Source organism: Ornithodoros turicata, chromosome 1, assembly GCF_037126465.1.
Source record: "Ornithodoros turicata isolate Travis chromosome 1, ASM3712646v1, whole genome shotgun sequence".
Lineage (NCBI taxonomy): Eukaryota > Metazoa > Arthropoda > Arachnida > Ixodida > Argasidae > Ornithodoros > Ornithodoros turicata.
The window spans coordinates 55,226,517-55,251,461 of record NC_088201.1 but is presented as its reverse complement, the minus strand read 5'-3'; the positions used below and the strand labels follow the sequence as shown (position 1 = coordinate 55,251,461).

The 24,945-nt window shown below is 47.4% G+C and overlaps 1 protein-coding gene across 4 annotated transcripts in view; it reads left to right on the top strand.

Annotated features, from left to right (window-relative positions):
* The first annotated feature begins 478 nt into the window (after positions 1-478).
* The window catches only part of LOC135378262 (neural-cadherin-like), a 366,541-nt gene continuing 342,074 nt past the window's right edge, over positions 479-24,945 (top strand). For all 4 annotated transcript variants that reach the window (XM_064611240.1, XM_064611242.1, XM_064611241.1 and 1 more), the window contains exons 1-2: positions 479-585; positions 1,165-2,576. In XM_064611240.1, the coding sequence (XP_064467310.1) occupies positions 1,298-2,576 (1,279 nt within the window). In that variant the 5' untranslated portion in view covers positions 479-585; positions 1,165-1,297. The remainder of the gene's footprint in view (positions 586-1,164; positions 2,577-24,945) is intronic.

Below are 24,945 nucleotides of genomic sequence, written 5' to 3'. Positions count from 1 at the left end.
TGAGAGAGGGCAAACACGTCTTTCCTGGCAATATTTTAATTTTCGGATTCAATTGTGTATATCATCTGGAGCTGGCATACATCTTTCAAACGATTGCAGTGCTCGAAACGAAGCGCTTGGTTTTGGAATGGGACATTTATTAAAAGACAAGAAATGAAATTCATTCTCTTCGAGCACGGCGTCTACACACGCCGAAGCCGCCGAAGCACCGACGAGATGACAAACTGAGGGAGGAGGTTCATAAAAGGAGAGAGCAAGCGGCTATTCCATACTGTGCGCACACTCCCCAGAAGGGAGATATGCGGGTTGGCTTTACGCGGCGCCGCAAAAGTACCCGACATATATGTGTTTCAGTACATACTAAATATCACTCGTATAATTGATAATTATCTACAGAACATAACTGCTCTGTTCTATCAGCGAGTTTGTAGGTATTCCTGTCACAGAGGGAGTGAGCGTAGTTGAGGCACCACCCCTAGTGGCCGTTGTTTGGGGAGATCTGCGGCTGGGTTCGGATTGGTTTGAATTCGTCCGTGCGGTGTGGATATGCGTGCGGATTTTAGTTTATAAATGGTGTTCCTAAAGGTAAGTTCCGTACATTGCCTCGCAAAGCATTTTGTGACCGCGTGTGTGTTCACAAACTTGCGAGACATTTGAGGAATCACGTTTTGAACTGACAGGGCATTTTGTCTTTCGTCAGCGGCAGGTTGCGTTGGGCATTGTTTGGTGTTTGTTACTGACTATGCGGAATGTGATGCCTACTTAGAGGTAGGACAAAGTGCGCTTGGAATATTGACGCTGTAGTACTGACTGTGCGCGCAATGGTGAACCTGCTTTATCTCAACACGCGAAAAGGTCACACATACCTTCTTGCATCGGCCGTTTTGTTGTGTGTGTGTGTCTGTGTGTTTCTTGCGATAATTGTTTAGTTGATTGCTGATTAAGACATTTTCTAGTGTCGGTTGTGCATTACCTTGATCAGTACTTACATGTTCGTGTATAGATACGAAGCAATGCAAAATGTGCCCGGTTGATAAGCTGTGTTCGCTCGGTATTAGGGTTAGCGAGGACGCCGTTGCGAGGGTGCATTGACTCGAAGCGTATGACAGCACCAACTCGCGCGCGTATTTCACTGTCATAAAAGCCGCGATTTTCTTTTCTTAGGTGGAGCGGTGACGAAGCTTGGTGGACGCTAAAGCAGGACACTCCTACACGAGGGTGCATGCACTCTCCAGATTTTCTTTGAGGCATCCCTTGTGTGTCTAAGCTCTCCGTACTCGGAGAGTGGCCCGGCAACATGGCGTCGCGTTGGCCTTATATCAGATTGATTTATATCCTTATGACATTATTTGTGGTGTCCTCAAACGCACGAGAGCGCATCAACGTAGCTCTCTCGGACGACACATACCCTGGATACATCGTCCACAAGCTGCCGTACCGCGGGCAAACATTTAGCCTTCATTCTCTAGATGGCCTAACACCAGACGACAGTAGCAGCTTCACTGTGTTGAGCGATGGCATGGTTATGGTGAGCTCTAATGTGTCTCACCTTAGTGGCCAACGAGTCAACTTCCTTATCCGTGAGGAAGGTGGCTTTGACACCTCAGGTGTAACAAGGGAGCACCTATTGACTGTTCATGTGATACCGTCAAAAGAAGTCCTGCGTTTCCCTGAGGACTCTTACTCGACTTCGGTTGTTGAAAATGGTGAAAAGAGCACCGATATACTGAAACTTGCTACTGTGTCGGCCAATCCGAGGCGACGTGTTAGTTACACGATAGTATCAGGAGACCCAGACGGCAAGTTTGAAGTCGTCCGGCCCTATTCCAATGCGTCTCTGCTCTATCTTCGCACCAACGAGCCCCTTGATCGTGAAGCTCAATCACGCTACGACTTGGTTGTCCGAGCAACTGACTTGGATACAGAGGGTGCCCACTATGCTGAGGCAAACGTAGCAGTTGATGTCCAGGACCTAAATGACAATGCCCCAGTTCCAGAAAAGGAATCTTACACCTTTCGCGTACCGGCACACGTAAAACCTTACTCAGTTGTGGGCAATGTTAGCGCCATTGACTTTGATGGGGATGCTTTGGCCTACCGTCTCAGTGCACGACACCCTTGCTTCACAATTATCCCGAAGACTGGAGAGGTAATGGCTACTAAGCCACTGGATGTCAAGACTTACAAGCTGACAGTTCGCATAGGTGACCGCCGAAAGCCTCAAATGTTTGCCCCCGATGTGCCAGTGTTTGTAGAAGTGTTTGACTTGGAGCCAGAAGCATTTGAGGAACGTCTTCAGCAACGTGAATTTGTACGACAAAAGAGGTCCAGTGGACCCATTAGACCAACTAAGAGCTACAAGTACAAGGAGACGGACGGTAGGGACGTGAACAAGACTGTGTTTACGTTGGATAAGAAGTCCCTGGATGAGACTTTTGAATTGGAGAAGCCAAACCGTTGGGTGCACGTGAGCCCCAACGGGGATGTCCGCGTAAAGGAAAAATGGGACTTTGAACAGTTGGACAAGGAGAAGACCATAGACTTCTGGGTGCTAGCACGCTCCAGTGGCAGACCTGGTGAGTCCTTCAATTCTTTCTTTGCTTCTTCCAGAGAGTTTTCAAAACCCACATAAGCTACACTTTTGGATTGAGGTCCAGAGTTTCTCTCAGATATGTCTACAGCAGAGGGAAGTGAAGGAAACAGCCAACGTCCACAACGGCAATGATATGCGGGAAATCCAACAGTGAAGCCTTCTTTAATATTCACAGGCTTTCATGTAATAGTCTACATTTCTTCAGGTGCTACTACATGAAAGATTGTGAATATTAAAGAAGGCTTCACTGTTAGATTTCCTGCATATCGGATGAGTCTATCGAGGATATCAAAACGTTCAGAACAGTACTACGATCATGGGTCAGAAGTAGGGCCCTCGCAATCTTGTGCTATTTTGAACCATGCCTATTTGTAAGTCACATCCAGGTGAAGTTCTTATTAGCTGCAGGTGATACTTAGAACCAACACCAAGCTTTATCATGCATCACCTTTTGTTGTTGGTGGTTGTGAAGGTAGTATTGTTCAGTATGATAGCATGGATGGTACTTAATGGTAATAAATATTTCAGTTAAACTTAAGTCTGCAAGGCTACTCAGTGCGAGAGATCATAACGAAGCAAAATAGTATGTATACAGGGGAGAGACCCATAAGCAGTAGTTGCGGAGAGCATCAGTTAGAAGGAAGCTGATGAAAATGCTATATTGGTGGTACAGTGACCCGGTACTGGCAATGTGGCTTTTCTTTGTCAGCTTCCTTCTAGTGTTCTGACCAAAGCCGAATGCTTTTTAAGGCCAGTTTTTACATTTTTCAATCTCTATAAACAGCTTTTAGGAAGTTGTGGCTGACGCCATTGCTACTGTAGGCCATGCTTTGGCAATGCAGGCCAATGGCCATGCTTTGACGTGCTTTGCTCGTTAAATAAGTACCAAATGGTACCAGCGGCCTGGCTTGGCTGTCTGCTTCGTGGCAGTGTTTGGCAGTACTGAAAAAGCTGTGATGGTACTTCTGGCAAGGATGAATTGTAACGATAACGAAAAGTACGGGTGCTGGTAGAATGAATTGTTTTGACTGTTGTATCGGCGCAAAGGTTGGTCGCATCGGGGGCATTCGCGCGAAGGTGCAGTCACGTATGTATGCAAGCCCGTATGTGTGTGGTACATGCCGTTCAGCACGTTGGAAGAACAGTGCTTCAGCAGACGAGCATGCCCAGAAATGTTTTTGCGCCATTACGTCGTAGCTGTAAAATGTGGGTGACGATTGTGCCCATGTTTGCATGGCAGCAGCGTGTTTTGTTAAAACTCCACCACAAAGAGTGTACAATGATCGGGCAACACTGCTGGTACCTTTTGTGTGGGATGATGCAGAAAGCATTGGCATGTGAATCAACATTTTTTCTTTTATTTTCTATTAAATACTGCACAAAAGTGTCAGAATTGTGTGGTTGTAATATGGGGGATATGTTCCTGCTACACAAGCCTTGCAGAATTGCTGTATAACAAGTCCTAATGCTCACATCTTTTAATGCGCTGAAGGAATGGCTCTGTGATAGCGCAGCAAATAGTCCTTATTACGAGTGGAAGTCTAGCTTAGGAACACTGCAGGAGTGCGTGTATTCACACATAATAAGACGGTGCGTAATATGGAACATGAAAATATTGTAACCTGTTTGACTAGAGAAAGATAACATACGTGGTTATCTTTCGCGGTTTTGCGTATTAATAGCTAACATGTTAGGTCTTCTTGATGGTAGGCATATACAATGCTTATTGCAACATTTGTTGGAATCAACTGCTTTCTATGTGTCAAGTTTATCTGTTTGCATGGCATTGACTATTGCTTCCTCCTTTTCTTTATCGGCTTGTGCGGATGAATAATGCGTGATTAAACATGTGAAGTCACACTTCATCCGGGGTGACGGGTTACTGGTTGCTCGATTGTGCAATGCAGGATACAATGCCTTAGCTACTGTTCTTTGTCTTCTGGTGTTGCTAATTTCACTCGTGTTCAAAGTATTTCAAGTGCAGGGAGACTGACACTGGTAGAGTGTTGCTGACACCTCTGTTTCTGTTTACACACTACTTTTTGGGGCTTGTGTGCCTGTGGTAACCTCTCTCGTTACCTGGTCTGAATGTCTTCAAGGCGCCATTGTTGAGATCATCCACACTTCCTTCTGTTGCGCAGTGCTGCTTGGTCGTATGAATGGTTTTGTGGACTTTGGGAGCAGTTTCTTTGGTTCCCAAATTTCTTGCCGGCCACTTGGAGTCTCCACATCGAGGGAAAATTAAGCTATTACATGCACGAAAAAGGGATGATTCTATTACTATGGAACACTTTTAGTAGTAACATTACTGGTAAGAGCGCTGAGGCAACTGGGAGTGAGGGATTTTTACTTCCATCCTCATAGGCGAAATGTGCTTCTCGTGTTTGTGTGACAATTTGTACTCAGTAAGCGGTCATTGGCCTGTTTGTGGTTAGTTGTATTAAAATCTTTGTTTTCTTAAATGTTACCAAAGTCTGAGTATCCAATTACTATTTTAGCTGCTGCTAAGGGGAAGAAGGCTCATATAAAATCAAGTACTTATTTGTTGCACTGAAAAAAAAAACAAAGAAAAAGAAAGACCATGGCAATCTGTAAGCAATGCATTATATTAACTTCTGTGCGGTCGATAATTTTTTAATCTGTGTCTATTCCAGTAGTGGTCATTATCAGTCTTGTTTGGGTTACCGACATTCGGTAAGTTTTACTTACACGGGAGACCCTGGTATTACATGTTGCTTTCCTCCTACACATTGCGAGGACATCAAAGACAGTCAGTTGGTACTGGTAGTTGCAGTCTTCACTTCTCGGACTTGCTAAATACGTTAGCGTCCTTAGGATGTCATATGAGAACAGCTAAATTGATTAGTGTCAGATCTTAGCAGATGTCGAGGCTCGGAGCCCACTTTTTAGGTCACCTCTGTTGCCTGTGTCACCATGAGCATAGTGCATTTAAGATTACATAGGTAACAGCATTATCTTATATGGGGTGAGACTAGAAACCTATCCACTGAATCATTCCAGTCATGCAGAGCAGAAAACAATTGCACATGACCTCACAATTGTTTTCTGCAATTTCTGCCTGTTTTGTAGTGACCAATGGGGTGCCGCATTCCATTCATTCCAAGTGTTGTAGATATTAATCGGCAGCAGAGACAAGTGGAATACCAAGGAATCGTGGAAGTTATGCCGAGCAGTAGCACACGTAGATCTCATCCTGTGTCGTGTTTGGTGTTCTTGCGCAGAAAATTTCTGAGGAAGCAAGGAGACATACATTTGGTACATGCTCTTGGTACACTCTGCAGCCGCTGCATCGTCCAGGAAATTTTGACAACCCATCTGCGCACATTTCGGGGCGTACCGCCGTGGATCGTAAAAGGATTATACTACCATGAGCAGCTTTGACTTCGTGTAATCACTCCCCAGTCTTAGCCCAGTGCTGGAGATGGGTGGGATACGCCTTCGATCGCCTCGTAAACGTCGCCTGGGTCGCAACGGGAAGCGTCTTCTGAGGCGGTGCTATCGATTCCATATTGACTCCCCAATTCCTTTTCTTTTCCAGCTTTCGAAACGCGTTTCCCTTTGTCTCGTGTTCGATACTGTATTAATTATTGCTCGTCGTAATCCGTGTTTTGTTTTCGTATCTGAAATATGTTTCCAGCTCTGCTGCTGGCTATATTGAGTTTGGGGTGCGAGATACCATGTGGGGCCAGGCGGCGAAGATGGAGCTATTGAGCATAGTTTTCCGATGTGCGAAACCGGAAGTAATGGAGCAGGCGGAAATGAAAGTTCAGTCTTCAAATTGCGTTCGGGTCACCAGTTTTGTGGAGAACAGAAACTCGGCCTTTTATTTCGGCTTGTAAACGTACGAGGACCGTAAGAAATCGGATGTGTCTGTTCGGAGGGCTGACACCGTACTACCGTACAGGTCGCGCAGTTCAATACCGAAGGTAGTTCTTCTTCTTCTGCACTTCCTTGCTCGTTAGGGAGTGGTCTTTTTGTTTGTTTGTTGGATCGTTTCAATTCGGTTTCCTCTTTAATTTAATGGCAGAGTTCGTCTTTTGCAGCCTCCTTGATGCTGGGCAAAATTGCGACACCAAGTACCGAACTACTTGAGAGAAACGGTGCACAAGGACCACTCTGAACCCGTGTTTTGGCCCCGTCTTACATTTTGTATAAGAGACGTTATATCTGAAGCTGGTCCTGTAAAGGGCGACCGCAGAGATATTGCGTCGACCCACTCAGTCCTGTGCCGGGCAGAAATACGTATTACACCTTTAAGGCTCCACCCGACCTTATGTCACAGCGATGGCAGCACGGAAAAAAAGAAATAAAAAATGGGAATCGCCGACTCTGTGATAAAAACATGGGAGCCAAAAATACTCTGAGATGGGGAGTGCCAACGGGGGAGGGGGGAATTAAATCGGGTGAGAACGTTCGAGTTTCTCGGCAGAGGTTCCGTAGTACGTAAAGGTGTGGTTCCTGTTGGGAGAGACATGTCCCGCCTCTGAGTGGCATGTACGAGGGATATTCCCTGTGACAGTATAAGCAGTCGTTGAACACACGTTTTTTTTTTGTTTTTTTTGAGTACCTTGTCTTGGCTTATTGTACAGTTTAACGTTATTTTGAAGTTAGGCATTTAATACATCGGCTCCTAATTTCATCCTTGTTGCCGTTGCGATTGGGAACGAGCAGCTCGAAATCTCATAAAATCGAAGTCCGAACATGAGTTAGTTTTAGTGTAGCGCGCGCCAAGAGCTTGCGGCCCGCAAGCGATACGACGTGTCCCACGCAAAGTGGTTACTGCGCCATCTGGTCAACAACGCGACCGGTACTAATTCTACGCTTACGCAAGCGAAGTTTTCGCCGGAGGCGCGCGAACCGCTTTGCGCGCCGCACACATTTCAAAATAGCGGGCGCACGCATCCAAACTTTCTAAATTTTAATACATAAACATCGCGTGAGCATGCTGGTTTACTGTGTCCCTGTAATCGTACGCGACCGCCACAGTCTTTGTCTTGGTCACTCGACCAGTCCGGGCGCCGTTTAAATCGCTACCTTACCACATTTTGGATGAGTAAATTATTGTGCGTGGAAAGAAGCAATAAAATATGATCGCAGCCGGTCGGCCATTATTTGTATAACGGGGCAACTGTTGACGACCTATTTGTTGTTGGCAATGGAACTTGCCTCGCACCGTCGCTTGCGGTATTGACAGTTTACGTTATTGATTTTCTGACATGAATGGGCGAACGTTTTGCGCGAGAGTCACCGCATTTTTCATGCTGTACAGTTAGTGACTGTACATGGGTTTTTCTTGTCCCGCGTAACACGTACATCTACGTCGAAAAGTGTAAAATGCAGTGATCCGGTCCAAGTAGATTGACGCCAAAGCCTCGGGTCGAGAGGCAGTTCTCCTAATGGCCCAACGGAAGAACAGCTTCTGTTCGAGATATCGACCTGAGCCTTCTGCTTCAGTACGCACCTATGGGATTCCGAATATAAACCTGTTATCGAAATGCTCCTGGTATGAAGGGTTGAAGCACTACAGAAGATATGTTATCGCTCGTGTCTGCCACCTTAGTCCATATTTTCTTGCAGTCGCTGCTGTAACGGTTCCGTTAGCCTTTTTATGGTACGGGCGCCTCAGGGCCATTGAGATCACTTTTTGTGTGCCGTTAAAGTTTCGGTTGTCCGGGCTTTGTTGGTGTGGTATATGCGTAACATAACACACGGACGATTTTTTTTCCCAAACGAAAAACTAATTAATCTTCCCCAAAACAACTAGTGGGATCCCTATCGTAAGGTGGATATTTTCTTTTTTTGGCGCTATAATGCATCTTCCTGCTCTCGTTTTAATTGAGTTTCGTTGAGTTTTCCGCTACGCTAATTAATGAAGGTAGGCGTTGAGCCCACAGTGTTGTGCCGTAGTCCTTCGTAGGCAGATGCGGTTTTACATTTCCGTTGCATGGTGCACGTTGCTGGGGTACGTTATCTCATCGAGGAATGCTAAACATATGGAGCGATTTACTGAGGCTTTGCGCATGAAGTAGGACCCTCTGATTGGCAAAATTTGGGGTCGGGCGATGTAACCCGAAATTATAAATGCAAGCCAGTCGCTTTTTCCGGCGTTATCCTCAGCGACGGTGTAACATACACGTTTAAAACTGGGAGGGAGGAGGGGGAGTGGCGATATGAGCTCACCTTTGTTTGCCACACTGTGTATTCACACGGGCGACATTCTCAGGGAAGGTTCTAGTGGAAGAAAAAGCGAAAAGACTGCATACAGAGCCGAAGTTCGGCCTCGTTTTATGTTGAGCATTCGTACGCTGCCGGAATATCGGAAGTGGCGTACTGCGCATTTAGCAGCGGACACCGTCAGCGTCTTTTCCTGTCGTCTGCTACGGAATATCTTGTGGCTCTGTGTCGCAGGATATTCCCCACGATTAGCAGTGTACGCGAAGACACGACGTTGAGCGCTCACGTGACAGCAGAAAGCCGTGACGTTTCTCGCATCTTCCGCTGGGGTATTCGGGGGAATGTCGCTCGTGTGAATACACGGACAAGGGTGTGGGCATCATTACGTCTTAAAACGGAACTTCGTCGCATAACATGCTACCAGCCAACCATATCGGTAGTGTGTCCCCCTTAGGGGGGGGGGGGGGCGTGATGCGTCCCCAATCTACCTTAAATTTGATTCCAGTTGATGGGTGATGGAGAACTAACATCTGCAAGTGCAGTGTCTCACGTAGACGCCAGGTGTAGCCCATATGTTGTGTGTGTAGGAAAAAGAAAAAGTCGCCACGCAAGTTCCCCTCGCAGATCTTGTTTCTTATATGTAAATGATGCCATTGGACTGTTGCGCGATACGGGATTGAAATTTACTCCCGAGGCGTGTAGAAACGCGGTAGCTAAGTTCATTGAAACACTGCATAGACGACCACAACACTTGAGTTTTATACAACGCCCAATTGCATATTGCGATTAAAGAACGGCAGTTGATGAAACGGCCAAAGATCTCTGACCGGCAAGCTAACGTTCTAGTCCCACTGCTGCGCGTTTTCCTCAACGGCCGTTCTTTAAGCGTGCGCAGGCCCTTTTTACAGGCAGCTTTTACCACATGCAGTTGCAACTCGGCCATTATCTTTCCCGGTGCTCTCCTTTTCTGTCCGTCACTAGAACGATATGCAACTGGTTACGCCCGCAATCTTTACAATGAATCGTAACCGGACTTCATGCGGCACATAAGACATTTCACCGCAGTGGATTGCCCTTTTCTGTTTTTTTGCTCTCTGTCGGCAATCGAGAACCGGCTGACCGTGTTTCCGAAGGCGTCCCATCGCGTTTCGATTGCGGTGATAGAGGCAGGAAAACAATAGGTGCGTTTGACCGAAGCCATTTCGAATGTGGGCAGCGAAGTTTCGATATTAGGCTGGAGAACATAGAGGGGAGACGCCGATTGTGTCGAGAAAGAACCCGTCTGTTAGGACGACGGTCAAGGATGGCAATCACTATTGTATCGCCGGTTTCAACTGTGCTCTCCTTGAACCCACATTTGAACTTGTTGTCTGGTTTTCGCTGTGGTACGCAGCCGCCCATAACCATTCTTGAACTCATGATCACTTGACAGTAGGGTTCGGAATCCCGAGTCTTTATTACAATCTCGTGGTTTCAAAATGCAGATCCCAGACCGCATCGGGATTTATGTGTCCCGACGAGGTCGTATAGGACTGTGTCCGCTTGCGCATCCACGCTATTCCAAATAGCAGTACAGTACGTGTTGACTTCGCGCTTAGCTTAGCAGACGGCATCGTTTGCGTCGTTTCCTTTCGTCTGCTACGGAATGTCTTGGCTACGAATGTTTTGGCAGCACCGCACGATATTTCCCGCGGTTAGCAATGTACGAACACGAGCGTTGTAAGCGGCAGCAGAAAGCAATCACGTTTTTCAAACCTTACGCTAGAATATTGGGGGGAATGTCGCTTGTGAGAACCAGTGTGAACACAGTGATGGATGCGTTTTGCTCTCCATAGTAACTGTTCTGTTCTGGTCTGGAGTAGCCGGGTAGCCAAGTCTAGTTTTCTTGGAAATGCTGTGTCCATTTTTTTTTATCTTTTCACTTTCGATTCAGCGTATTGGTAGAGATGAACAGAACAAGAGGCAGAAAGAGAGCGGGAAAGAAAGATCTGCAATATTTTGGTGTAGTCTCACAGATAGGAAGAATCAAGACATACCGAAATGTCACTTTAACACACACACCCGTTGTGCTAAGCTAGGTACAGCTAGGTGTGCTCAGAAAGGGCAGCGCCCTCTCTGTTCCGAATAGCGCGCTTTTTCAGTTCGGTCCTTATTTTTAACACTCCCGGTATGCTAGCATCGGCTCGCTATTTTTCAGCATCGGGAAAGGGAACGTGGTTAAGCTATGCTGTCGTGAAAGCTGACAGCCTCGCACTTCACTTGTCAGTTTGTGGCTCTGTGACATTCTTGGAAGACCTCCTTTCCCAGCGAGTTGTGCCCAAACAGTTCGGTGCTGATGCCGTAGGGTGTACGAGGATTCCGCATTGAGTTTTCTGTGTGAAAGTGTTGGTTCAAGGTTGTTTGTTCGTATATAAGTGGATTGGTTTCGTTAGGCAAACACGCGGCAAGAAAATTTCCAGGGTACGCGAGACGAGTTAATCAATCTTAGGGGCTGGATTCGAGACCTTCACCAATAACGCGCTCGATTTAGCTTTTCTCACTAGGTTAGTAAATGTAACGAGCTGACTGCAAAAGTTGTTCCACAAGCTTCACCTGACAACCAGGTACAACGGGAATGTGGACTTTTCCTAGAGTACGTCGCTTCGTACAGCAGCTAAAGGCGGGGTTCCATAGTCTCGATTTGAGCAGCAGCAGAGCAACAGCAGCGGAGCAGCAGAGCTGCAGCGACACGAGCGGCCCCATAGCACTATGCGAGAGCAGCAGCGCTGCTTTTACTGTTGAGAAAACGAACCTACGTTGAATGTCACGAAACTGACTACACATCAACGAAGAGTCAATCAGGTAATACGAGGCTCAGACCACCACACTCATCTCAAAGTCCACTTATGAGCTCCAAATCCACAATACAGGGTGTGGGCTTTCACGAGCGCAACGCAAACACAGCGATGACAGGAAACCGGATGATAACTTTGCGCTACTTGTATAAGAAACAGGTGCTGCTAATTACGTAGCACCTGTTTCTTACTCAAGGAACAGAAAAAATAGCACCAGTTTTGTTTTGTTCGCCTATTTATGAAGTGCTAGTGAAAGCTTAATTTTGAACACCCTGTATATCTCTCACACAAACGCCTTTCACCTAGGATTGCGTTCCTAGGTGCGTGTACTAAAAGGCTTAGCCGCTGCGTACGCCTTTGGAATGTGCGAAATGTAAACAATGCCACAGTTGCCAACACGTTTTGTGTTTCCTAAGCCGCTGCTGCCGCTAATTCAAAACGAAGCTATGGGACGCCTCCAGCAGCAGAGCAGCGGCAACAGAAAGCTGCTCTGCTGCAGTGTTGCCGTGTTGCTGCTGCCGCACCGCTGCTGCTTTGCTGCTGCTGCTCGCATAAAGCTATGGGACCCGGCCCTAAAAGGCAGACAGAAATGATCGTCCGCGGGTGAAATGACGAAAGGTTGAACCCCCCCCCCCTTTTTTTTTTCTCTCCTCTGTGTATGTGTGTAGGAGTGTGAATGGCTCGGGTGTGCCCAAAGAACGTATTACGCTTATTGTGCGGGGGGAATTGAATTGTCGGATTTAAGACACAGATAGTACCAAAGCAAATCGGGATTCGTATTATTGTTGAGCTTCTCAAGGTGCTGTTCAAACCCCATTACACTTAAACAATACATCGGGCGCTACTGGATTCTTCCTCCCTGGGGAGGAGACGGAAGATTTTCCTGTATAGTCTCTGTAACTAACGCCCCCGCCTGATTATTTTCTGTACCAGCGTTATTTCAGTATTCGAGGTTCGGAAGGCGCAAAGTATTTGAATTCGTCGGAAGGGGGAAACACGAGTCGGGAAAACTACCAATTCACTGGGGAGTGATGGATATGTTCGCGGCACACAGGGTTGCCATGGTCAAAATCCCGAAAAGTCGCCAACGCGCCCTGAGAAAGTAGCAAATGTACCGTGGATGCAGCCAATTATGCAGCCTGTGTCGTGTAGGCATCATATCGCACGGAATGGACATAACTCCTCTGTGGTAATTGTGCAACGAAATTTATACTAGAATACATGCGATACACATTGATCAATTAGCAATTCGAGTAGAGTATTTGAGGCACGCAATATTTTGAGGAGAAAAAAAAAAAAAACATGACCAGGGCCGTGTCGACATAATTTATGTACCACGTGAAACATGACCAGATAACGAAACATAACCAGATTAGCGGCCACTGCGTAATCAAAGAGAAAGTTCACGTTAATTCGTGTAATGATAAGCCGCGTCTTTACGTCGCGAGAGAACTGTGATCATCAGCCGCACCGCAGCGCCACTTGATAAATTTCACTCAACCGAGGGATCTTTAACGGCATTAGATGTGTCGCCACGATGTAAACTGTCCCGTTTTAGGTACACACTTTGTCTCGAATGTAAGCTCCAAGTACTCGCAAAGTAGCCAGAAAATAGCCAGGTCGCCATTGCACGAATTTCGGCGCCACGACTGTCAGAAAGTAGTCAAGTGTGGCAACCCTGGCAGCACTGGCTACCTCCAACGTTACTCATTTTCACGGGCGGTTTACGCTGACCAGAGAGAACTTTGCACCTTGAAGTCTCGCATGAGAAATGTTTCGGTGACATCAGTCCGGCGTCATCGCATATTTTTTTCCTCTCTTCCGTACCACGGAAAAGCATACACACTCACATGCTGCGGTAATTTTCTTCCTAGCTGGCCGAATACCTCCCAGTCTTGCCGCGAGTGTGAAATTGTTGCTTTCCTTATACGCCGGGCCCCACTACTCCTGTAGCGAAAGCACGAGTGGGGAGGAGATTTGGAGGAAGGAGGGTTCTCTGCAGCACTGTTACTATCGATCCTGTCCATCGATCTGTTGTGTTACGCGACCTTTCCCTCTTTTCGGGGCTGTGGGAAGGGGCGACGAATTGTAACAGTACTTAGGGCGAAAAGGGAGAGGGAGGTAAATGTGGAAAGGGGAGCGGCTCGGGGCTTGGTATATCATTGCGCAAGCGGTCGCCCTTTGCAACTTCCATTGTGCTTTTTGTTTCAGCTTATTTTACTTTTGCAGAGAATTTAGCAGTAGTCGCTTCCGAGTCTGCTTTGCCGTATGATGATGGGAAATGAGGAGGACCACAGCACTTTTCTCTCTCTCTCTCTCCCCTCCGTTTTGAAGTGTAGAAGAGAGAGGTCGACGCTTAGCGTTATCGTTCGGTGGTCTGTCTAGTTTACGACATTTTTCTGTCTCCGAATGTGCGCGCGCGAGCAAATTGTTTCTTCTGCGGGTTAGCAATCGGGTGGGACACCCCGTGACAAACGACGTCTCGCATCGGCAGGCCGGCCGTTTGCTTCGAACGGGAGAAGGGGTCGTTTCGTCGCTCTTTAAAATACCGATTGCGTGGTTTGCTAATGAAAGAGGGCGATGTGAGGGTGTAAAAGGAAATTATCTCGCTGCTGTATCGGTTTTAATGCGCAAAAGCCTATTGACAGACATTTCGGGGGTTGGTACGGCCATAATACATTAGACGCCGGGTCTCTTCGCGTTCAGTGGTACGGATGTGGAGTTCGGCGGTCGCTTTGTTTTTCCTTTCATTCATTGTTCTTTCAGGATTGATCATTTCATTCCGAAACTGACCCCTTTTTGTGTGTGCGTGAATCGGTAGCGTTGGTAGGTTTTGCCTTCTTCGAATTACGTAGTTGTCCGTGTTATGTACGTCCCTGCCGATGACGAAAAGCGCCTCTGGTAATCAAATAGCCCCCATTTGTCGCGTTGATATGGATCTCTTCAATCGGCGAGCTTTCGTTCTCGAGAAGCCGCTGGGAGGGAGGGGTATGGGAGGCTGTGTGTAAGTCGTTTTCGCCATACATTGAGGCTCCTTTTCCAATGTGCTGCGAGCCTTCCAAGTTTGGGTTGAGCCGCTCCACTTCGAATCCACAGTTCTTTTTCTTCGTGCAACGTAGTCACATGCGACAGTGGTGAACGATAAATCGATTGCAGATGTTATTGGAGCAGCCGAAGTCAATTAAATGAACATTAAATTTTCCCTTTGGCTCCACGTTCGGTTTGCACGAATTGTCGGTACCATGCAAGACGTTCTCCAGTATATTGCATCTCTTGCAGTTCTTGCATATTGCTGTCTTGCTCTGTACTTGTCCTGCGTAGTATTCGCATTCTGTCCTAAATACTTTTCGTCGGTGTTCTCCACTCGGTACGAGAGATGCTGTACTCCAGGATATCGTGACTTCGTTGTTTTTGTTTGGGAGAAAGGAAACCCACGTTGTTTTTTCCTAGATCGCGAGGTAAAGATTTAGTTGGTCTTTGCTGACTTATCTAGGAGTTTCTACGCGACATTCCTACCTAAAATGCCCGAGTTCCCTGCGTGACCTCATTTAATATGTTGGCTACTGAGTGTGTGTGTGGGTGTTGTAGCAGGCCTTCCCTTTGCCTAGATGCACACGGATTTCGTCTGGACTGGCATCGTCGTGCTAGCGTATTTCATTATTTTAGGCGTATTCTGAACGTGTTCTTTTGGCGGTCCCTCTTCTGTAAGGCAGTGTGAGATTGCGTGTAATTTGTATAGTAAAATTCGCGATACTTTCAGAGACGGCCATGTTTCGCGTGTCGAAACTTAAAATCATGTCAACAGTTCTTCGCTCGAGCGACCGAAAAAGAAGTGCTATTTGATTGGAAGCTCGAGGGCGAGAAAAGGAAACGCGTTAGCGTAAGAATTCGAGCTGCGATCCCCCATTTTTCGTCGGAAGCTTCCCATAAATGGTTTCATCTTGGGTATCGGATTAGTTTTGAGCTGCATAGGTTTGCCTACTTTTCTTGTCGCCTTTGGGGTAACCTTGTCATTTCATTCATTTTCGTTTTGAACCATCGTTGCATCTGGGTTCCTTTAGCATCAGCCCAAGCAGCAAAATGTACTGAAAGTCGAGTGCAATAGGGGTGGACGGGTAGGTGGAAGGCCTTGAACAAACTCGTGAAACTAAAGAGCACTGATAAGACACATACCGTCCACCCCTGTTGCACCCGACTTTCAGTACATTGTGCTGCTTGGGAGGCGATTGGCCAGTGAGCTGGTTTTGACGCGATGCGAGTTTGCATTTGGAGGCTTCTTAGATTCCCAAGCAGCACAATGTACTGAAAGTCGAGTGCAATAAGGGTGGATGGTAGGTGTCTTATCAATGTTCTCGAGTTTCACGAGTCTGTTCAAGGCCTTCCATCTACCCGTCCACCCCTAATGCACTCGACTTTCAGTACATTGTGCTGCTTGGGTTACTTAAAGTTAAGACAAGGTGAAAGTGAGTTAGTGCATCGTACACTTGCGTATTTGCGTACATAGGGGATAACGTTTGTGGTTCTGCGCACGCGCAAAACAGAGAGCTTCGCGCAGTGCGCAGAACCACCACCGCTATCCCTTACGTACTCAGAGGCGATAGCGTACGACGCACTAAAACTCACTAATACGAATCTCAACCCAATGACATATTGTTTAATCCCGGTGGGTCTGGTTGGGACCATATTAACGCTTCCTGTGAGAAGTCACGCAAATTGACAGTACTGTCCTGGACATGCCAACACCCACGCATGCAAGTTGCTCTCTTCTCTCCGACAACCTTACAATAAATAAACGTTCGTACGAGACATACCAGAGCTGCATTGTAGTTTTGTGCGTTAGTGTGGAGGACTCTTGTGATGGACTTTCTGTTCTGCCCGCATCTTCCAGCATATTTCCTTTTGTTTAATGTCTCCCGGAGCGTTCGATCTGCGAGATTCTGGTATTATTGATTGGCGACGGTGGCAAGCCACTCAGAGCGGTTTTCCTTGAAATGCCCGAACGTTCCTGCATTATACACGCCAGCTCCGCAGTAACTGACGTCCACGTGTATCATAGATGAAGTGCTTTGCTCGCTTTCGTGCACTTCTTTCATTCTTCCGTACATTCCTTATTCATGCGAAACGCAGGATCTGTACCGTTGTAGCGGCACCAACGCTAATGCTGGGTGGATCTGTGTTCGTGGCTTACATTTCTTGCATTAGTGCCGCCTGAGGCTCGTTCGTGTTGATGTGCGTTGATGGGCATGTGTGCTGGCAGTATTCGCTTTGTTACAGGTCACAGCTAGGTTTGTGTGATACGCTCTGAATTTTATCGTCGTACTACGTTATCAGTATATGTGGCTTCTTAGTGCCAAATTTACGTGCAGTGCCGCGGTTGATCACACTTGGAACGTGATGTCGAGGTTCTGGAAAACATAAAAAGAACGACACACACCAAACACAAGCAGTGTTTGGCATGTGTCCTCCTTTTTATGTGTTATTTGCTCGAAGCTCGGCTTCCTTGCAGTATGGATTTCCGGTATAAGATCCATTCCGTTTTTTACACAAACATAGCCTTGAAAGTTTGTTTTGAGCAGATAATAGATTCAGCGAGCTACGTACTCTTTCCTTCGAAGTACATGCCGCAGTGGTATTCTGACAATTTTACATAGTGGTCCAGACAGCGTACTTTTGTGTGCTAGCTTGAATGGGGATTGCCGAAGTTTGTCTGCGAGGCGTTTGGTGCTCGCCCTTCTGCTTGCTCAAGTGTTGGACGTCTTGGCTAATATCTGATCGTCTATATTTCCGTGGACTTGTAGGCAGTCCTAATTTATGAAACAAAGTTGGGCGGTGCATTACTGTCTAGACTGATACGTCGTGCCGTCTACTTTTTTTTTCGCCAGAACACACTTCGCCGCATCGCTCTACATCAACGTGTCACGAGTCAAATTCACGTGTTTTCGTGACAAATTAACAAAACGCGTAAATGCTGATACGCGGATGCACATTGATGTACATTTTAACGTTTCCATACATTGAAACCTGACTCTAGTTGTTTACTGATTAAAGCTGCCCTTTTGTGTTGTGTTAATGAAACATTGAAACTCCGCGCGGCCCGCCGGCGTCCAAGGTTCATGCGAGGACAATTATTGCGGTCGTCAAAAGGGACCACGGTCTAGTCTTACATCATTGTTGGATTTGTCGTGTGCTTTTCCGTTGCCTCCTATTGTCTGGCGGTTTACAGCTTCGTCTTTCAGTCGTGCATTGTGTCGCTTCTTCTGTCTGTCGGGGTGTGGACCTGTTTTCCCCCATTCTGTTTATGTCTCTGTAGTTCGTTGCCTGTCGCTGCTGCACAGCGAGTGGTCGCTCCATAGCAGGTGCAGTCGATGTTTTGTTTGATGAGCGAAAATTCTTTTCGCGTGTTGGGTGACTACGATGAGTTATCGGGTCAGAGTCCTGTGGGAAGCGCGGACAGGCTGCTTGCAAGGCTGCAGATTGGTTAACTGTCTCACTCACTCTATAGATTGCCATTGCGCGGGGCTTGGGTATTGGAATAATTTCGGGTTTTGTCCCAAATGCCACCCTAGCATCACGTATGATATCGCGCCCCGTGCACAAAATATGTAAGCACGGACTGTGTTCATGGGCGTACCGAGAGGGAGACAAGGGGGGCCGTGGCCCCACCCTGTATCTTCACGGTCACTTGCAATAATTGTGCATTCTTTATTCGTAGGTCACGATTTTTCTCAGATGTCATAATAATATGAACCTCTGAACACCCGTACAGTCCGCAACATCTGTTTCCAGGAAAAGGGGTGAGGGTGTTGCACGCTTTACCCCCTCCCCCGAAGAAATCATGGGAATGCCCATGACTCTGTTATCGAGTTTTTTCAGCCAAGGCACTGTACTTTCCGTCTGCCTCACATACAGACATATATGTGCTCAGGGGCGGATGCAGTATGTTTCGGGGGGGGGGGGGGGTCTGGGACACCGTGCAGCATTGCACTGTAAAAGATAAATTAAAATGCACGGTGACGACAGAAATTGAGATGGGGGTTAGGACGTCCCCTCCATATTCGCCCCTGAATATCAATTCAATTCAGCTAAGTTTATTTGAACATTTTCCTTGGTTATGTGTTCGGACGCTAGCTGTATACCATTTATGCGCACAGGGTTCAGTTCCAGCCCAAAATTCGCCGCCTGTCCCTCTATGTATCTACCCATTCGGGAGCCCACCCGCACCACGTCTCACGACAATTATCCCCCTCTTTGTTGACGCAACACACATCGTTCTTTTCGATGCATGCGACATTCTCTAGGCGGCACGGACGCGTCGTTTAGAGAACGTGCTAGCGCGCGTGCCTCCGCTTGCGACGTGTCTGCGGCGAGAAGCGCCTAAGGACCAGTCGAACGTGATGCTGTGGCGCGGTGCATACTGGAGCCGAGCCTCGAATTGAGAGGTGTCCATGGAATACGCTTCTTTTTTTTTTTTTTTTTTTTCATCGGAAATATGAGACCGCTGAGCAACTCGTGTTGGTAATGGTAAACGTGTTCTCGGAGTACATTCCGCGTGTGCGCACAAAGAGCGTGACCGAGCATTACCGAGAAATGCTCGCCCTCTGGTGTAGCTGAACAAAAAAAAGGTATCGGTTTACAGCAAACCGGAATGCGAATTGCATACACGGGGGTGTTGCGGAGCAAACGGTCGTGAAACATTGCAACACTGGCAACATTCGGGTGTCTCGCCTCCTTTCCCCTATACGTGCTGATAATGCTGCGTACGTGGGGGTCGGCAATTGCTATTCCACTGCGGGAGGTGCCGCTTGACTCTCACGTAATATTTGCACAATGTTTGCAGTTACGTCCGTATGTGCCTGCAGGATTGCTGTTACCGCAGCTCCCGTGGCATAATGGTTAGGATGATCGCTTTCCACGCCGAGACTGGGAGGTGAAACGGGCTCGAATCCTGTCACCGGCTATGCTGTCTGAGGTTTTACCTCGGTTTTTCGAAGACTTTCCAGACGAATGTAGACACGGTTCCCCCTGAAGTCGGCCCAGGACGCATACTAACCCCCTGTCCCCCACTCCTTCCTGCTGTTCTCGCTCCGTCTGTCCACGTCTGTATGGCGCTCATAGCCACAGTTGCTTCGCGGTGCTAACACAGAATTTAAATAAAGGATTGTTGTTCGTTGTAGGCTTCACTATAGTGTTTGTCGTCGCCAGCATTCTTTTGGTACGATACTTTGCGCTGAAGATTCATTCTCGTTCCTCGTCTCCCCCCCCCCCCCCCCCTCCCCTGAGGACCTGCAACTGTGGCGTCGCTCATGATCATTGCTGTCTCGTGACTTAGGTCTCCAAATTGTCGCACTCTTGGTATTGACGATCGTACTCAAAGACAGGTGACTCTATGTAGGCTAGCGTATATTGATTGATTCAGTTCATTGATCCGTGTGACTCCCGACTTTATTGATATTGGTCGCCAGTGACACCTGATCGAAGCGTACATTTCCAGGAAGTGATAGGCGACGTGGAGCTTACTTTGAATCCCGAGGGTTGCTTTCGTAAAAGTGCACTCAGAAGGAAACTCAAAGGTACGCGTGAACTCGCAACATAAGAACTCGCAATAAATAAGAAAATATTTGTCAGTCACGCTTTTATACAACCTGGTGAGATATATCGACAAAAGGGCACATTACCCTTCGTAGGCATCTTACTACTGTCGAGCATCAGGCAGGCTTCTACAAGATGCTCAAAGAAGACTTATAAGTAACTGAGTAGAGTACTATATACTGAACCTTGAAAAGTATTTAAGTAGAATAATAAAAAAATAGGTAACTCGTTACGTTCAAGATATACTATCAAGCTGCAGTTCAGTTTTTTCTCAAACAAATGCAACAAATTTCTTCAAAGTGAAGACTAATTCCTGCGTCTTTTAGTGTGTACTCTCCTCCTCGTTTTCCTTCTCTCTTCGTCTCTCTGGACATCTCGCCCGATAATGTATAGCTCGCGCGGATGTGCTCAGAGAAAGAGCCACCGTAAGCGAGCAAACCACCTTAAACTACATCGATTGTCTTGATCAACGGTGCCTTTCAGTTAACATTTGTAGTACGCAAAGACACAATGAAACACCGGTCCTCTCTCCTGGCTTCGACAATCCCTAATCATACAGCAACATGCGCCCTTCACGCCAACACATTGTCCCACGTATCTACTAAACATAGGGCGCTGCACACTTACGCAGGGTACGCCACAGGAGGACTGGGTACCCCGGAGTATCCGAAATGAAATGTATACACACATGTAAGTGGCATATAGCGCCCGAGGAAGACAGGCGAAGTTAATTGTTTGCCGACCGTCCTGTCTCTCCCCCCCCCCCCTCAAAAAAAAAAAAAAAAATAATGAAAGGGAGTAACTTGGGAAGTAACTTAAAGGGAGACTCCTGGACAATCCGCAACTATTATAATGGCTGTATGAACAAGTTCGATGCATTCTTCCGAAACGAGAAATAAAGTTGGTTTGGCAGTCGGGGACTCGTTCGTTGCCAATCGATCTGGGAGGCTCAAAACGGAACCGAAACTTCTGAAGGTTCCCTCTCGTACTTCCTGTACCATGCGCGACGTCACCGGTAGTCTCGTGCGGGCCACCGGCTGTTTTTCGGGCATGCGCTTTGTAACTTCTTCGTGTCACATGGATGACCATGTCATCTGCTTCCTCGATTTTGTTCTAACATTCGCACGCGGTAAAAGCACAACCTACAGAAAGCCGTACAAGAGGAATACCGGTGAGGTGAAACCCAGTGTTGCTGGACTGCTTTTCCGTGGAGGAGCGCCTAATCACTCGAAGAAAATATCCATTTTCTAATTACCTGTGCCGCTTGGGGATGAGAAATTGTGTTCACTGAAATATCGTGCGGTACGGATTGATGTCGCACTGTTACCTCCACACGATTTTGGTGTACGGGTTACTGCCAAAAGTATTTAAGATTGGAAAACTTGAGTAGAGTATTTAAGTCAAGTACAGGTCTGGTATCACGTTAGATTCGGCCACGAGCCTGGCCTTATTCAGCAGCGAGCCTTCATAGGTACAGTGGGTGATACCTTCATTAACGAGGACACCTTGTTGTTGTAGGACGTGGCTTTGTGTCGTGCATTTCAGAGCGCGTATTCGTGGGAAGCAGCGTCCATTGTCCCGTAATTCCTGTAGCACCTGTATAGTTTGTGCGTTCCCCAAGAACGACCCACCTTGCCAGACAAAGCTTCACGTGCGGTCTAATGAATTCTTTGGTCGGGTTCCAAATTAAGCAAAGCGGCAGCCTTACGGAAGAGTAGGCTTTCATTCCCTAAATGGCAGCGAAATGTTCTTTGTTCTGAGGGGGAGTCACTTACTGCGTTAGCGCCGGTTGCAGCAGGTAAATGGATAATGTCGGGTGATCAAGGTGCCGCAGAGCGGGGCAGCCTTTTTGCTCCCTTGTTAGCAAATGCGGAGCTGCTAGTTTTGCTTGTGCTTGCCATCCTCGATGCTTTCGTGCCATTGGGATTGCGTGTTCAGGGTCATGCTTAGTTAACAGGCTTATTTTGTTACTCTATATTTGGCTTCATGCGCTCATGGTTGTGATCCAAACAGCAGATGACGGTGCGTAACTGTTTGTGATAGTGTGTTAGAAACGCATCCCTTTTGAAATTTGAATTGAGTTACGAGAAAACGAACAAGAGAGATTGGTTCTGGCACAGACTCCAGATTGTTTACCAGACTCCAATCTGGAATTCTGCTACTCCCAGGTTGACCCCCCCCCCCCCACACACACACTTCCCCACAAAAAAGAAAAAAAAAAGCTACACCATACACGTGACTCTTTGAACTGCTGCAAACGCCATGAGAAAAAGGAAAAACATTGGGCGCGTTAAGTAGCTGCCCTCTTACTCCTTCTCGGGCGCTCCGAGTTTGACGCCCGAGTTGAACACGATGAAAGATGAAAGTCACTGAAAAGGTTAGCCAGCTGTAGGCCTCGAACCCACATCTTCTGGATTGCCGGTCCAGGGCTCTACCAATTCAGCTAAGCTAACACGCCTTCTCAGTGACCTCCAGGGTGCGTCATCTGAAGGGACAAACCAGCCACTCTCTCTCACTCATCCTCCTTACACTCTTACGAGGGTGGTTCCATAAGTTTCCGGCCCGAGGTAGAAGATGCGCGTGAATTTGAAAATGCGATTAAGGACGCGTGGCGCTATCTGTTGGAGGGTCGGAGCACAACCCTCTCCATGCTTTTGTCGGTTGGAGAGCGGCATTTCAAACAGCCAGGGTGCACTCTTCAGTTAAAATGGAAAAAATTGAGTACCGCGCTGTGATAAAATTGAGAAAAGAGGGACTTTCGCCTGAGGAATTAAAGCGCGACTGGACAACGTGTACAGGGAAGCCTCTCCGTCGTACACAACGGTAAAAGACTGGGCTAAGCAGTTTCGACTGGAGCGAGAGTCCATTGAAGATGATACACGCGATGGTCGTCCAGTGGAAGTGGTGACACAAGAAAATTTTATCTTGTCGAAAAGGAAGTGCTGAGCGACAGGCGTCTGAAGGTGAAGGAAATCTCAGAAAGGCTGGGGCTTTCCAAAACAACCGTTTTTCGCATCATCGGCGAGGGCCTTCACATGAAAAAGGTCAGTGCGAGATGGGTGCCACGACTTCTCTCGTCAGTTCAAAAGCAACAGCGCGTCGTCTGTGCCAAAGAGTTTTTGGAGGTCTGTCAAGCGAACGAAGAAGAAATATTGAAGTCAATTGTCACAGCGGATGAGACTATGGTGCTCTACTATGATCCCCTTTCGAAAAAGGAGTCGATGGAATGGCGGAAACCAGGAGAAGCACCCCCAAGAAAAGCCAAGGTCACACAATCCACAAAGATCATGGAAACAATATTTTGGGATTGTCACGGGATTCTCCTCATCGACTTCAAAGAGAGGAACACCACAGTGAATGCGACTTATTATGCTTCACTCCTGCACCGACTGCGAGACGCCATCAAGGAAAACAGGCGCGGCAGGTTGAGTCGAGGTGTCCGGTTGCTCCAGGACAATACCCCTGTCCACACGGCTTCTGTTGCCAAGACTGCACTGAAGGAGTGCGGCTTCGAAGAAATCCACCAACCACTCTACAGTCCAGACTTGACACCGAGTGACTACTTCCTGTTCTCAAACTTGAAGAGGAATCTCAGAGGACGGAGATTTCAAAACGATAGTGAGGTGCAAGAGGCAGTTTTCCAGCATTTTGCGGACAAATAAACCTCGGACTATTTTTTCAAGGGTATAAGAATGCTGGTTGAAGGGTGTCAAAAGTGCATCGAAGTTAAGGGTGACTATGTCGAAAAGTGATACACTTGTTTCGTCTCTATGACTATTAAAAGTTGCTCGGGCCGGAAACTTATGGAACCACCCTCGTACATTTGTCCCTTCTATGTTGTTCCAGCCTCAGAACATCAGTCCTTTCATGTTCAACGAGTTGAACACGCACGCTGTACTGCCGTTTCTCCCCTTTTGTCTTTTTTTCTACTCTCTGCTCTGCTGCCGCCCCACGTCCTGCGTTCTCTTTCTTCGCTTTCGTGGAAAGGAGGGAAGAGGTCTCGAGACGGAGCATGATACCCCGTTTTCGTGCATCCTCCAAAAGCAGGGGCGTGAAGAGCGCGCACGAAACTCGGAGTACGCACGGAGTGCCAAACACTCGCGCTCCGGAGCAGTCACTTAACGCGCCCAATGACAACAGAACATGAAAGCCAGTGAACTGGAGTAGCCGGCTCGAGCCTAAATACGCTGTCTCCGTAACTCAACGCACTAGTGAACTCGCTGCGTCTCCTCTTCTTGGGTTCCCAAACGCCCAGAGCCTTTACGATGCGTATCATATTTCCATTGTTCAAACCGTCGAGGGCAAATTTCAGTTTTCGCCCCTTAGCGTGCGTATCTTGTGCGATGCATGGGGATATGTTCTCCGCCCGTTGCACACGTTAAACAATTTGCAGAGTCAGCCCTCCCAACTTTATGCAAAAAACTGCCTGCCATACAGGACGTTCAGGTGAAACCGGTGCGGGAGTATCTGAAAGTAGCGATATACCGGAAAGAACATGGAATTTCAGTTCTAGATACGGTGACCAGACGTTCCGTTCAGGCCGGGACAGTCCCGTTTTAGAGGATCGAGAGCGCCGTCCCGTCTTTTCCTCAGTGGAGCGATATGTCTCGTTTTCTACCTTCAGAAATGTGGTCACCCTAGTTAAAGATAAATCTTGTGTAGTAGCATGAGCGACGGACGGTTCACAGCCACTGCCTTCTATACATATGTCTTCGGCGAGCTGCCTCAAAAAGG